Source organism: Panthera onca, chromosome B3 (genome assembly GCF_046562875.1).
Source record: "Panthera onca isolate mPanOnc1 chromosome B3, mPanOnc1 haplotype 2, whole genome shotgun sequence".
In the NCBI taxonomy this organism is placed as follows: Eukaryota; Metazoa; Chordata; class Mammalia; order Carnivora; family Felidae; genus Panthera; species Panthera onca.
In genome coordinates, this window is record NC_138344.1 from 108676458 (window position 1) to 108693322 (window position 16865).

At 35.3% G+C, this 16865-nt stretch overlaps 1 protein-coding gene across 1 annotated transcript in view; it reads right to left on the minus strand.

The window, feature by feature from the left end:
• KCNH5 (potassium voltage-gated channel subfamily H member 5) overlaps positions 1-16865 on the minus strand; it is a 295393-nt gene that overhangs the window by 92146 nt on the left and 186382 nt on the right. The window contains exon 8 of the mRNA XM_060620001.3: positions 14309-14508. Within this exon, the coding sequence (XP_060475984.1) occupies positions 14309-14508 (200 nt within the window). The remainder of the gene's footprint in view (positions 1-14308; positions 14509-16865) is intronic.

Below are 16865 nucleotides of genomic sequence, written 5' to 3' on the forward strand. Positions count from 1 at the left end.
GTCTTATTTTTGAAATTTTTACAACAGCCCTCAAAAAGCCAAATAAATGAAATTCTGTGCATGTGTAGAAAGATTTCAATATAAGAATTTTCTTAAAACCAATTACAGGTAAATTGAATATCAAGAATATTAGCTCTAGCACCCACCAAGTTTAGACTATACAACCAGGCATTTCTGTTGTATATGTGTCTTATGTAAGTAATTAGTTTGATGGCTTTCTGATATCTGTTCATTAAAATATTGAGCTCTTAAGGGAACTTGGGTTCTTACAAGGGACTTAAGAAAATAAAATTTGTGTACATTTTTGCAATGTTACATAGTAAATGACTGTACAAATGAAAGCAGTTTTCCCAACCCCAACACCATTAAGAATACAAGAACATTTTTCCAATATTGGAAAACCTTAACATTAATCTAATATTCACACCAAGTTAGGCAGCACAAGCTCATTAAAATTCCAAGTTTCATTGTTCCTGATTATAATTATACCAATGCAGTTTAGTAAAATTATATACCTCTTACTGATTAATAAAAACAGAAGCAAGAATTGTCACAATCCTGTTATCATCTGGCTATTATTACAGAGTAACAAAGATCACATAATTGTAATATGTCTATAAAGATTCAGAGATTTTGATATATCACAGAGTACATTATGTTTAGGAATAGTGAATTTACTCCACCATTCTCGATGCAGGTGAGAACCATCCTTCTCTATATTAAAGAAGAAAACCAAAGTTAAATATATATATGTGTGTGTGTGTGTGTGTGTGTGTGTATTTAATATATCTATACATAGATAGATTTAATATATATATTTAATATATACCTATATATTAAAGCATTTATATATAAGCATCTATAAATATATATAAATATATATGTATATGTATATATATATATTTATTTACCTTGAATGCTAACACTTCACAATCATTTAAATTTTTATTAAGGAATTAGAAAATGTTAATTATTCACATAATTAGTCTTCTCTGTCTGCCCCCTAAACTGTAAGTTTCATGTGTCAAAGACCCCGCCTATCTTGCTCAGTTTCATCTCCAGTGTGTAGCATAGCATCTAGAACACAGTATGTATGGAATAACTGACTGATGTAGGGCAAAAAGCATTGACTTTAGAGTCAGAACCCTAGGAATTAGAAGCAAACATTTTCTCTGCCATTACATTCACTAAATGTGTATTCCATTACCTCTGATCCTTGGTTTACATTCTTCCAGGTGTCCCAGGCCCAGAGGCCAAGTACCTCTTGGTGTAACCATAAAATAGTATCAGTAGGTCAATGAAAGCAGAATGATTTGATCAGCCCTGTGAGAATGCAAGCCCAAGGTGGCAGGGCTGTCTCATTCACTCGTGCATTGTAGAGGCTGGAACAATGTCTTGAGTCTAAACAGAGGCTTAATCAACACGTGATATTCAAGATTGGAATAGGAAACAGATCTTTAAAGTAAACATCAACCTATGCATCAATATTTACCTAAATATTTATGAATTCTTGACAACACTTCTTGTCAAGCTTCAGCTCCCAGCATAGGGAATTTTACTTTCTTTTAGAAAAAATTTTTCATCTTCCTTCTAACCATACAAAACTTTATTACAAAGTTAATAAGCCATTATTAAATCAAAGTCCTTGTAACAGAAAATTAAGATGATAATGAAGTGTTACCATTAACAATAAAGAGGATTTGGGGTTTGGGGTTTAGGTTTTGTTTGTGTTCTTACTATATGGAAGGATGGTTCTCAACTGTCTTGAGAATGGTTGGATAAATGAATTGCTTCTAATCATATTGTGCTCTGTTATTTATTGAAGTGTATGAATCATTAAACACATGTAAAATTATGTGACCATTGATTTTATTACTTTTACAATACACTCTGAAGCCAAGTACTAACTGTCAGATTAAATGGGGGAAATTCTCTTTGGAGGTACTAGCATTTTTTTTTAATGTTTATTTATTTTTGAGAGACAGACAGAGGGAGCGTGTGAGCAGGGCAGAGGCAGAAAGAGAGGGGGACACAGGATCTGAAAAGGTCTCTGTGCTGACAGCAGAGAGCCTGAAGTGGGGCTTGAACTCATGACCTGTTAGATCACGACCTGAGCCAAAGTCGAACACTTAACCAACTGAGCTACCCAAGCGCCCCCCCACCCTTGGATGTACTAGCATTTTAAATTGTGCCCTAGACAAGAGGAATCTTAACTGAAACAACTGGGTGGTTGGATTGGGTTGTTTCTCTTCTAATGGTGACTGGTTTCCCCTAAAAAGGCTGTTTCCCATTAATTTCTCATTCAGTGTCCCAAGATAAAGTTTGATACAAGGTTACAATATTAAACTCTTTAATCTAGACGGTCTTCTGATTTTTCCTGGGTGCTAAAAGGAAAATACTATTTCTAACAAAAACTTCCCAGATTATATGTTTAAATTTTAATCCTAGAAATGGAAATATCATTAAAGAATATATATCCTGAATCTGTGTGAGTTTAAGTGACTGTTCATCCATCCTGCTGGCACGTGACAACTAGACTGGAAGACTAGCTAACTAGAACTCAAGTCTCCTTATTGCTGGTCTAGCATTTTGCCCATCATACCCTACCTACACTACCTCCAATCCAAACTGTGCAATCCTTTGATCTTCACCTTGACTTCTACAAGTGGAACTTCTAACTCTGCATTAGAAGAGCTATGCCCAAGCTCTATAATTCCTTCTCATGAGCCCACCATATCTAATCCTGACCAACCTGCACAAGTTTTCAGATGGTCTCTCCTGTGTGGCTTAACTCTGAGATGATAACAATACAATTCCAGTCAAATGTTCATGGATTCCTTTTGGGGGTATAGGAAAATGATAAGTAGGGAGAGTAGAGAAACTTTATTTGGAAAAATAAACACATAGGGAAAAAAACTGGAAAAACTTGGGGCACTCAATCACTTAAGCATCTGACTCTTGGTTTCGGCGCAGGTCATGCTCTCACGGCTCCTGAGTTCGAGCCCTGAGTCATGCTGTCAGTGCAGTGTCTGCTTGGGATTTTCTCTCTCCTTCTCTCTCTTTGCCCTCCCCCCACTTCTGTGCATGCTCTAAATAAATAAATAAATAAATAAATAAATAAATAAATAAACTTTTTTAAAAAACAGGAAAAATTAAGGTGTGATAAGGAGATATTTGTCTACTAATACATAGCATATTAGTTGATAATAATATGCAACAAGTAACAGAATGTTCCTCTATAATGCAGACCTAGTCCAAACCCAATTTCATCATATGTGACATAAAATAAGTCATTTCATCTCTCTCAAACTATTTCTATACTAGTAAATAAAAATCATCATAGTACTTACGTGTTGGAAAGAGTAAAAATTAAACACTAAAATTAATGGCCTATTAAATTCATAAAAATTAAAAGAAGATTAATGCCCAATATTAACAATGCTATTCTGAAAAAGGATACATGTGAACCTATGTTGGTGATAGCTCATTTGATCTTTTAGAAGAAATAAACTATATAAATAATATAAACTATAAAATGTACGTACCCTTTGATCTGGCAAACCAGATGCTCAGTGTCTATCTTAATATAAAGACATCTCAATATTGAGACATCTCAATATCTAATAATAGAAGATTTAAAATATATACTATATCCTTTAAATATAACATAAATGTTTATGTGGTATATATTTATGGCATAAATATATGTTCACAAAACCACAGAATCAGTGTGGCAAGCTATATTTCTGTGAGTGGTGGGATTGTGGACGATTTATTCTCTTTTCTTCTTTTTCTGTCATATTTCTAATTGTACGTAACAGTTACATATTTCTATTAAGTAAAAATTTTAGAAACAAGATGATTATAAAATATTCTTCTAACATTTATTCATCCTTGGTAGAGGTGATAATAACAGAATGCAGAAAGCTATACTCTGGTGATAAATGTATTATTCTCTGACACTTGCCCACAAAGGGAGCAGAACTGCTTCGAAACAGATACATGCTGATTGGTTTAATCAAATGAAGGTACCAATGGAATCCACGTGCCCTGTGTCAATTTATATATTGTTACTGGCTTTACAGTAAGATTTTTAACCAATGTGAATGAGCAGTTGAAGTTATTCTATGACATGTGGAAAGTACAGGCAATTCACAGTTGCTTAATGCTGGTTAATTGATAATTTATTAGTACCTAATGGACGAACTAGATTTTTCCTTTCTACTCTTTTCCACCTTCAAACCAGTTACTTAATGATTAGCTCATAGGGAATTTGTGTGTTATTATAAGATGCATGAAGAGTTTCAGTTTCTAATAAGATTTTATGTCCAAACTCTATTGCTTTCTCTATTGCCTTCTTCGACCCACATCTAAATAAGATTCACGCCCTCTCCTTTTAAAAAAATCTTATATAGCTCCATTTATTGTATTTCAAGCATCATCACAATTTGGAATTACACATTTATCTCTATGATTATTTACGTCTCCTCCCCCATTAGACTCTGAGCAACACAAGAGCAGAGATTGTGTTTATCTTTATTTTCCACTCCATAGCAATTACTACAATATCCTACAAAACCAAGGTTCCCTTTGACGTGGATGTAAATTTTAAAGGACGGCTGTTTTCCTATTTATAAATTCTACCATCGTATAGATCCTTCTTTAACTGATGTCTCCTGTATCTCAGCAATACCCTGTATCTCAGAAATGAAGGAAGTGAAGACTTTCTCAAGAAAATTCCAGAAATAAAGAAATCAAAAAGAATGCTAATGTGCCAAGAGATGCCTGAAGGTCTCAGTCTCAAGACAGGTCAACACTCATGCCACCAGATTGCATAGCCATGTGTTCCTCTCCTTGTCCAGGACCATGCCCAGGAGGAGGGCATGAAGTGGCACCTCAGGAAATTGGCCGTGAACAACTAGAGGAATATCTTTCATACATAACAATTTTTCTTTTTCTTTAAATGTATTTATTTTCTCCGCCTCTTGCTGCCTTCTGCTGTGCCAGACAGAGATGCCTATGGTTATTTGGCAACTAGTAAAGGAGCTAAAAGTAGCTTTTCGGTACTTCATAGACTATAAATGAATCCAAAATCAAAAAAAGCAATCAGCCTAAGCCAAAATACAGGCATCTTTTAGGCATTATCAAAAGAACCAGGAAAGAAATGGGAAAATGAGTAAGGAATAGAAAGCCACAGAGCCCTGGAAGAAAAATCAAATATAACAAACACGGTCAAAGAGTAACAAAGACAGAAATCACAGGAATGGAGACATCTTTTTTAAAAAGTTCAGTTTATAAAATCCAACCATCTGCATAATTCTACTTTTGTCTAGTAAACCGCAAAAGTTGTAGGTAACACTATGATCTCATTCAAAAATGGGTTTTTCAATAGACATTTCTGAAGATTTCCTCTAGTGAGAGTTTGAAAACAGATCAATCAAGGCAGCTCAGAACAAAATAGCAGGTTGGATACACACACCTACTCATACTATCAAACTGTCTGCAGTATGTGGATTCATTCATGATTTAACTTTTCCTCTAAGTCTAAAATATGTTTTGTATTTGTGTTCAGTGGGTGTGCATATAGAAATATTTTATTCATCCAACTGTCTCTCCAATTGAGGTTCTATTTTCATCTATAATTTAAAGATGACACAGAATACCAGCAAAGACGAAGATTAAAAATGATGCCAAACATGAGCAAGTTCTCATAATTTATAACTGGTAAAGGAAGAAATAAATTATAAGCACAACAGACTAAATTATTTGTTAGCACTTGTGGCTGCTTCTCGTACGCAGGCACTACATGGGTACTTTTCATCTTCCAGCCAAATAAGTAGGGTGGTTATCTCCAATGTGGATGTGAACACAGGAGAATGAAACCCAGTTCTCATGGTCTGTATAAAGTCATGCTACTGGGCAACTCACCCATTGCCCTATATAAACAAGTCCTTCTTCTCATTCCTAGACTACACTATCAAATAATTGCTTAGTCCCTACCTCAGAGACCAGTGGCATATTGGTAAGAAAATGAAATACACTGAAGTAATTTCAACATGGTACATAAAAAGAACACATTTAATATTCCTAGCAAGAGGCGTGGGTCACTCAGGATTTATTTTAGTCATACAATGCCTCCCTATCATTATTATAGAAAAATAATACCACCTGCTACCTGACACGCAGGAAGTTTATGAATAATCATATCAGCTGACAATAATATAAATCTTGCATTGGAGCACTCTTAAACTATGCCAAAAGCCCTGACAAACTACATATGCACTTGAATGTTCTGAAATATGATCAGAGAAATATTAAAAAGTTCTCCTTATTTGTAATGTTTCTAATAAACCCTTGAGTATTATTTTAATTTCTGATAAATGGAAGGAAAAATAAAATCGAAGCTTCAGATAAAGTCCACATTTTCAGAGAAAGCCTGTAGGCCAGCTAGAAAGGAGAAATGTTAATAATAATTCTGAATACTTCAAAATATTTTTGTGGGTAACAAATGAGCCAGACATGTGGCCATGACAATAGTCAAGTTCCCTGACCATGTTTATATATAGGTAGAAAGTCAGAGTTTTCAGAAATTCGAGGCATGATGCTTTCCCACAACAGGCTATAGAATAGTTCCTTACAAGGATAGACTACGCAGTCCCTTTCAACAAACAGATTACTTAACAACCACAGAAAAATAATATGTCACTTGTTTCTTGGGCAAGGCCTAGCTTATCCCGATCAGGGATTTTGTGTTCCTCAGAATTTTTTAAAAATGGCATTTGTTCTATAGCCATAGGAAAAAAAAAAAAACAATTAGTTGCATTTGTGAAACCAGAGTACATAGCTCTACTAATAAAAAAATTGTTGGGAAATAATTACTGACTTATAGAATCTTATTCTATCATTTTTGGTATAGGATATCTTGAATATATGTGTCTGAATTTTAAATAAGATATGATACGTAATGGTACTCCAAATCATTCAGACACAATTATCATGTAATATATTTAATATTATTAAATTAGTGTCAGGACCTGCAAGTTCATTGTGTACTACATTCTGCCTGTATCCTTTACCAGCAGGGAGTTAATTTTTTCCTGAAGCAGTTAGATCACTGCAATTTAAAATACTTTAAGTCACCTGTCATACCTCTCCCCAAGCCTTCAATTAGCCAAACTAAATATTCATATTTCCTTTAATTATCCACCACATAACAAGATTCCCAGAACTTCATGCTGTCATGGTTACTTTCTGGTAAGAGTGCTGTCATTTGATAGTATTTCTTTTAAAATATCCAGCTAGATGTTATGCTAAGTGAAATAAGCCATACAGAGAAAGACAGATACCATATGTGTTCACTCTTATGTGGATCCTGAGAAACTTAACAGGAACCCATGAGGGAGGGGAAGGGAAAAAAAAAAAAAAGAGGTTAGAGTGGGAGAGCCAAAGCATAAGAGACACTTAAAAACTGAGAACAAACTGAGGGTTGATGGGGGGTGGGAGGGAGGGGTGGGTGGGTGATGGGTATTGAGGAGGGCACCTGTTGGGAGGAGAACTGGGTGTTGTACGGAAACCAATTTGACAATAAATTTCATATATTTAAAAAATAAATTTTAAAAAATAAAATAAAATATCCAGCTAGAATTACTAGCATAATATTTTATCTATGATCTGATTAATATGGACTGGAATGATTATTACCTCTCTAGTAAAGACAAGAGTGCTTTTGTAATGCATGTTAAGATCAATTCAGTTTCATTTTAATATGTTCACATGTATGTATTTACATGATATGTTTTTTTTTTTAATTTTTTTTTTCAACTTTTTTTTTTATTTTTGGGACAGAGAGAGACAGAGCATGAACGGGGGAGGGACAGAGAGAGAGGGAGACACAGAATCGGAAACAGGCTCCAGGCTCCGAGCCATCAGCCCAGAGCCTGACGCGGGGCTCGAACTCACGGACCGCGAGATCGTGACCTGGCTGAAGTCGGACGCTTAACCGACTGCGCCACCCAGGCGCCCCTACATGATATGTTTAACATAGCACATTTGTCTGCAGAAATTTTCTTGGAAGGCTGATGTCTTCTCTCCCTTTTTTTTTAAATCTTTTTTTGAAGTAGGCTCCACGTCCGGCACACAGCCCAACACAGGGCTTGAACTCAAGACTCTGAGATCAAGACCTGAGCTGAGATCAAGAGTCAGATGCTTAACCAACTGTGCCATTGTCATAGGAACCTCTGGGAGTATTTGAATATTGAACCAAGGAAATGATGCCAGGTATGAAAATGTCATTGCTGTTTTTCACATTTAGGAATACAAAGAAAAATATGTAGACGTGCTTTTCTAAATTAAAAAATAACATATAGAAGTAAATTGACTAAAAAGGACATTATTTTAACTTATAGGAAAAAATATATTGCCCACCATATTTGGAAGAGGTAGAGTACTTCTTTGATAGATTTGGTTAAAAAAATGATCCAAGATATGAAAATATTCAAATCTCAATTGTTTTAAATTCTAAAGGCATATTTCTGCCTGAATGTTTTGCATAATTCTGCCAGAACTTTTCATATAATGATATCTTCCTACTGATACTTTATGCTTATTATAAAACACATGAAACAAGAAATGAAGACCAAAGAGCTTTTTTCTACTGTTCTTTTTCAAATTGCATGTTAGAAAAAAAAGTGAGACAGTGAGAAATAAAAAATGATAAGGTTTTAAGCTTCATCATCCTTTCTATTTTTTCCCATAATCTCCTTTTTCCTTTTTAAATCCTCACTTATTCCACCCATTTCTCAGTCTTTTAAGTGCACAGAATGTTAGCGAGTAGCACAGCCCAGAGGATGGATTTTGGTTATTAAAATTAAAAAGAATCTAAAGCAATTGTAACAATTAGGTGTCAACAAAATATTTTCAACCAAATAAAATTAATCTAGGTACTGTTCCATATAGAATATCTTGCCTAAGGCAACCTTTCCTGATAGAAATACTACAATCTCCATGTAAGTCCTGACTTGAATGCCACAATTTGTATTAGAGAAAACATTATTCACATAAGGCAAGACTGGGTTAAATCACAGTGATTAATTTGCTTGTGGGGGTAAAGCTGACTTCAAAAAAATCTATAAAACTACATATGTGGAAACGATAGAAGGAAATCTCAGTAATTGGGGCGAAGGTTCGTCTCTAATTAGCTGCAATGCATCATTAAGTTCTATTGTACTAGCAACTGAAAAAAAAACATCGCTGTTTTAGAACAAATGAGAGAAGAGAAGCATTGGAACAAAGACATTTAACTTCATACATTTCAGTCTTTTCCAGTATATACTCATAGTTAAATCTGATAACAACCAACATTAATAAAATATCTGAAAGAGACCATCAAAAAAACGTGAGACAAGAAACATATAGTAAGACAAAGTATTTGGCTCACTGAGGAACAGAAAGTTGAATGGAGGTCTCTCATGTCAAATACGGGATAATTGTTAAAACTCAGATGCTGTTTACTAAAGCTACAACCTCAACTATGTTCATAGTTCTGAGATTGTGAATTACAGAATTTATTTGATTACTATCATCAATCTTTCATTTCCTTTTTTTTCACCCTTGTATTTTAACAAGCTCAGTCAACTTCATTATTATCAAAAGATCCTGCAATAGAGATGAATATGTGATTAATAGAAGATAGATAGGTAGATAGATAGGAAGAAAGCTTTATTATGAAAGCCATATAAACTCACTGGCTGCTCTGCTGAAAGTATACTGCAATACAATATCTACTGTTATCTGCAATACAATATCTGCAATACAATATTTACTGTATCCTATACAATAACCCAGGTAGGGCATAATGGTGACTTGGACCAGAGATGAAGGGGGTTAGAACTAGAGGTGGAGCTAGCAGGATTTGGTGGAGGTTTTAATACGGGGACGTTTGTCTAAGCAACTGATGAGTGGAGTTTCCATTAATTGCATTAGGGAAGAATGTTCAGTGGAGCAGGTTTATGGGAGATGATGAGAAGTTCAGTTCTGGATCGTCTCACCGGATGTGAGTAGGCAGTTGGATAGGAGAGTCCACAGTTCCAGAACAGGTCCAAGACGAGTATATAGATTTGGGAAGGGTTAACACACATTTTAAAGTCATAAGATTGCAAGATATCACTGAAGAAGAGAATATGGATAGGAAAGAGAAGAGGCACAAGGACTGAGCTCTAGAATATCCCCCTAACTTAAGATATTATTTTAATCAAACTGCTTTCAAGAAATACCATACCATACCAGAGCACCTGGGTGGGTCAGTCAGTTAAGTGACTGACTCTTGATTTCAGCTCAGATCATAATCTCATGATTTGTGGGTTTGAACCACATTGGGCTCTGAGATGACAGCATGGAGCCTGCTTGGCATGCTCTCTCTCCCTCTCTCTGCCCATCCCCCACCCTCACTCAGGCTCTCTCTTTCTCTCTCTCTCTCAAAAATAAACAAAAAAGGAAATGCTATACCAAATTACATATAAACCAGAATTATATGATAGTGTCAGTCACTACAGCATTTGCCAAGAGTGGCCATTATCTTTGGCAATTTGAAATACTAAAAATGGTCTCTTGCTGTTTCAGTATTTATTACAAGTTAAAATAGTATTTTTGTGTGTTTATTAATAATTTGTATTTTTGTATATTTATATAAACTATGTACTCAGCTAATTTTTCTCCTCAGGCATCTTAATTCTTATTGATTTACAAAATCATTTTACATATTAAGGTAATTAACCTTTCATTTGTGATATTTGTTCCAAATATTCTATCTTATTTTCATTTTCATAGTCTTTGGTGTGAAAGATTTTATATTTTCTAGCCAAATCTATTCACCAGTTACTTTGTTATGTATTCCATTGCTTTAATATGTACAAAGATAAATTAAACATGTTCACATAGTTTCTTTTTACTAGTTTATGGTTTCTTATTTTTTGCATTTAACTCAGTCCATCTGATATTTATGTTAGGCCATATGGGAAACCCTCATTAAATATTTTCTTAGATCTTTAGCTCATTTTATAATTACACTAAATAATATATCAATTCCTTCTTTGTGATATGTCCTTTAACTTACATTCAGTTCTTATCCATAGTAAACTCTAGTTCTGAGATATTTATTCCCATTTTTTGCTTTGGCTACTAATTCTTGTGTCTATATGTGGATATTTTATTATCATATTTTAAAATTATATGTTATATATACTATTTATTTGTCAAATTACTGAATGCCTACCTAACAGGCATGTGGGTTTTCTGCTGTGGTTGTGAGTTTCTCTACTAAACCAAAGTAGAATGACAATTTTTTTTTCTTTTGGTTCAGTATAGGCTATGGTGTGGTAAGAATGCATTATTTATGTATGTACTTATTTATTTATTTATTTTTACATTTATTTATTTTTGAGAGACAGAGTGAGACAGAGCACAAGCAGGGGGAGGGGCAGAGAGAGAAAGGGACACAGAATCCGAGCTCCAGGCTCCAAGCAAGCATTCAGCACAGAGCCCAACGTGGGGCCCGAACCCATGAACTGCAAGACCATGACCCGAGCCGAAGTCAGACGCCCAACCGACTGAGCCACCCAGGAGCCCCAGGAATACATTGTTTTAAAGTCTTTATTTAAATTCCAGTTAGTTCCCATGCAGTATAACATTAGTTTCAGATGTACAAGATAGTGATTCATCACTTCCATGCAACACCTGATGCTCATCACAAGTGCCCTCCTTCATCCCCACCACCTGTTTCACCCATCCCCTTTGGTAACCATCAGTTTGTTCTCAGGGTTAAGAGTCTGTTTCTGTAAGGATACATTTTAAAATTCAGCCTCATTGACTCTGAAATTAGTGAGAATCTCATATACCTCCTTCCCAGGCCCAGACTTTAGCATATATCCCTTTATTTATAGTTCTGTCACGGCTTACCTCTCATGTCTTTGGGCGGGGATTTTCTTAATAGGCTGGGAGAAATCAATACAGGCATGGAGAGTTCGCTGCCACATCAAATTAAACTTTAGATATGTTTTATACATGCATAACAAAGCTTTCGTATTTGCCACAGTTATTTAACTCTGCTTCTCCCATTAGTCAAAAACTACTCTTTCTGGCTTCCCATTCAGTTAGAGGCATGATTTTTTCTTTTTTCTTTTTTTTTTTTTTTAATGTTTATTTATGTTGAGAGAGATAGTGCGCTCACACAAGTGGGGGAGGAGAGGGAGAAAGAGAATCTCAAGAAGGCTCTGCACTGTCAGCACAGAGCCTGACACAGGGCTAGATCCCACAAACCATGAGCCAAAGTCAAGAATCAGATGCTTAACCAACTGAGCCACCCAGGCGCCCCCATGATTTTTTCTTATCCAAAAGCTAACCCACTTTAATACTTTGACTTATTTCTTTAAGAATCTTTTCATTTGAACTAAAGGTTTATTTTACCTTTAATATTAGCTTCCCAATCTTTTTTTCCCTATTATTCTACTCTCTTTGGATACTCTACTAATCAGAAGTACATTTCTGTTGCCACAAATGATGAACAGGCAAACCAAACAAAAAGAAAGTGGTAAATAATAGGAACCCAGAAATTGTTTCCTCCTGCATGGTACGTCCACTTTCAGACATTCCCCATGCCATTGCACTATACCCCAACTCCATCAAGAAGCAGACAGGTGAGCAGGTCCTTAAAGTTTGTGAGAATCTATTCAGCTCCCTTCCTGAACTACCCCAGCATCTGGGACTCAAAAATCTGCCCCTTACTAGATCTGGGCTTAAAGTATAGGTCAGTCTCTTTTCAAATGTAAAAGGCCATTATTCCATCATCTTACTGATGTTTTCTGCCAGCTGCCATGTGACTCCACTGAATTTTCTGAAAAGAAAAGCTTCTGACTGAGATGGTGATTGACAAGGTAGACAGTTGTCTCTTGATCTCAGTTTCACTGAATGTGGACCTCCAAGGACATCATGCTTCTGATGTCCTAAACACTGACCCTCACCTGTGTCCCTGAGAAAGATTTTCTTCCTTTTTTTGGACACCCTCCTTTTAACCACATATTGTCTGGCTTGGACATACATTAATCAAATTCCACAGAAGGTGGTTTGTCTTTTTCCTGTTTGTGGTCATACCTTCCACTTTAATGGCTGTTTAACTAGAAAATTAATACTGCATCTTGTTGGAAGGGGGAAATCTCACCCTCTTTCATGATTCCTCACATAATTACCCCCAAGTATCTCATCTCTACTCCCTCTGAAGGCTTCCCTCCCTCAACACTTCCATGTCTGGTCCCTAAATATTCCCTCAACCATCTGCTCCTAACAACAGCTGCTCTGACTTAGAACTACCTAAATGAAACTCCTCTGACTGAACATTGCTTGGTTCATTTGCTCTTTCCCTTTGACATTGAAAGGTGCTTACTGAGCAGATCTTAAAGAAAAACTCCAAGTCAACATCATATGATGAAAAGAACAAATCAAATTTGTGGGAAATGGCAAGGAAGGTAATGTACTATCTGATTAGCATGTCAAAAATTCAGTACCTAAAAATAATGGTCTCCACTGATTCTTATAAAGTAAAACAGTTCAAGATCAGTTTTTTCTAAAACTCGTGTTCAAGCCCTACTATCCATTCCCCATATTTGATGTGAATCAGCTGGGTGTAGGAAATCAGAATTTATTTTTTTTTATTTGTTTTTTTTTAAGGAGGACTTTGGGTCCTTCTTTGCCCCTGGTAGGAAATAGATGGGAAGAATTAGAAGAGGTTTCATGAAGAGACAAGTGAGAAATAAGAAAATAGAGATGTCAGATGAATGAGGTGGTATCCACTTTACAGATTTGTGTAAGGAGAAGAGGAAAATAAATAATTGTAAGTTGCTTTGTAAATATGTGTGAGAAAGGGGAGAGATTTAAGTAGAGGACAGCATAGAAGACATAGAACTTTTTAGTTTATAAGCAAAACCATTTCTTTCTAAATTTTAGATGGGCAAAAAGTCAAAGGAGAAATTAAAAATAAAATCAACCCAAAGAGACGGCAGCACTGTTAATTCTAGAGGAATGCAGCAAATTACTCTGAGTCGTAACAAGTGTTTTAGGGAAATGGAGTAATCAGTTGTTTACAGAAACCATAATTTCTACACTGATGATTAATGGTTGAGTGCTTTTCACCTTCTCAGCACTCAATAGATACTATGATTGACTGATATGTCACTTAGGAAGCAGTATACAGTGGGAAAGCTATAGGCATCAGAAGATCCCATTGAAATGGAAAATAAATAACAACAATAATAACGCATACCTTCTCTGTGTCAATGCCTTTTGACATGGACCATGTTGAGACGATATAATCCATGACTCGTTCACTAAGCCCTTTGGGGACCTGATACAGTTTCAGAAAGTCCCGTACATTATTCAGCATCTCATGGTATCGGTTGGTGTTGGCATACATTTGCTGGAAAATTGTGGTAACGTTTCCAAAAATGGTTGCATAAAGAAGAGCTGAAAGAGAAGAAATAATGAAAATAAAACAAATATCCCAAGTAAAAATAAATATGAATATTGGCCAAGTCAATGAATCATTTGACAGCGATGTCTTTACAAACTTTTTGAGATTAACTCATGTTAAGCCCTGAGAAGAGTACCTGGAATTAGGTATTCATTCAGGAAATGTTCTTCAGTATGACAAACATGGCTTTATGAGCATGTGCTATCCTAGTTAACATGGCAAAACATGAGAGTGGCTAATGAATTTTGTAAAGAATTAGATGATCCAACGTTAAAATTTGCCTAAGGAATTCTAGCCTTATGACTAAAGATATCTGGCAGCCTTGTCCTCCTGAATGAAGCCTAATCAATTTAAGTTTTCCAGGGATTGATGATCCAGTTTAGAAATGTATGCTCTTTATCATTGCTTGCTTCTTTCAGCTTCTGTAATACTTCCCTGCTTGTAAATATTTTTAACAGAACATCAGAAATATAAGGAGTGAAGACAAATTAAAGAATTCTACTTTTTAAAGGAGGTTCTGGAGAGAAACAGGATTAGAATTAACAGCTAAATTAAAATTTTGGAATTGCCTGAAAATTCCAGTTATTAAACTCATGTTTAATCCTAGCATTGCAAGTTTTTTTATTCCATCGTTTTAATTAAGAGAAAGGCCAACTTGCAAACCACTGTTATTTACCTGTAGGGCCCTATGAATGCAATACAGTTTTTTAATTCCCCTGACTGCTATGCCCTCCCTCAACCCATAATTCACCAACTCTTCTCTCTCCAGATGTGGTCAGGCTACTAATATTAACCTCATCTTTAAAAGCAGTTGAAGTCAGCCCAAATTCAACATACCTCCAATCTAACCCTACCCTACCCTATCCTGTCTCTTTGGTTCCAGCCCTTGATTGACAGTACACTCTTTTGAAAAGGGGCAGTACTTTATTCCCCTTGATATTCATAAACACAATGTTTAGCAACCACATATGTTCCATAAGCAATTCACAAATAAGTGGAGTTTCAGACAATGGTCACTTCCATTCTATATCCTCAAAACCATCTGAAAAATGACTCCTCCAAACAAAGTATGGTCTGTTTCATTTTGCAATTTCATCAGCCAAATCCCATCTGAAGAAAGTGGTATAAAATCAAGCTAGTGAAGCAACTTCAAAACCTTAATCTATTTTCAGAAAATCATTTGGTTTTTTAAGAACAGTTGTTTGAGTACAACAAATTACAATTTTACAACAGAAAGCCATGATTTTATAAGCATTTACTCAGTTGTTTCTTTCTTTTCTGTCATTTAGAGATTTTGATACCAGGACAGAACAATTTTTTTTTTAATTTTTTTAACATTTATTCATTTTTGAGAGTGAGAGAGACAGAGCATGAGCGGGGGAGGAGCAGAGAGAGGGAGACACAGAATCTGAAGCAGGGTCCAAGCTCCAAGCTGTCAGTACAGAGCAAGACGCAGGGCTTGAACTCATGGAGTGAGAGATCATGACCTGAGCTCAAGTTGGACGCTTTACTGACTGAGCCACCCAGGCGCCCCAGTACAAAACAATTTTTAAGGCAGAAGATGTTTTGTTAAAACTTAATAGAAACAATATAGTGCTGACATGTCTCAACTGGGTGTTTATTTATTAATTTACTTGTTCATTCATTCATTCATTCCCAGTAGAGTTAACATACAGTGTTACATTTGTTTCAGGTATACAGTATAGTGATTTGACAATTCTATATATTACTCAGTACTCATCATAAGTGTACTTCATCCCCTTCACCCATTTCATCCATCCTCGCACCCACCTCTGGTAACCTCTGGTAACCATCATCTTGTTCACTATAGTTAAGAGTCTGTTTCTTCGGTTACCTCTCTCTCCCCCGTCCCTTTACTTGTTTGTTTTGTTTCTTAAATTCCACATATGAGTGAGATCATATGGTATTTGTCTTTCTCCAACTGACTTATTTCATTCAGCATTATATTATCTAGCTCTATCCATGTTGTTGCCAATGGCAAGATGGTCTTTAAATCTTTGAATATATATATTTAAAAACCAAAACAAAAAATAGGTTATCAAAGATTTAACATCTGTATTTTGTCGTTGTTGGTATTAGGAAAGACAAATACAGAAATAATGTGAACAAATTAGAGTAGATGAGTCATGTAACAAATATGGAAGTTTTTCATTTTCAGAAAAGAGAAATAAAGAGAATTTATATTTTTAAAATAATGAGCATTTCAGAGGTTAATAAAATAATTCTACAATCATTTTTTTGAATAGTGTTTTGCTATTATAAGTTGTCAATAAATATCAGAGGACTACCTATTATTTTGACATGTTTAGCTTGTTTGGCTCCCTAGAAT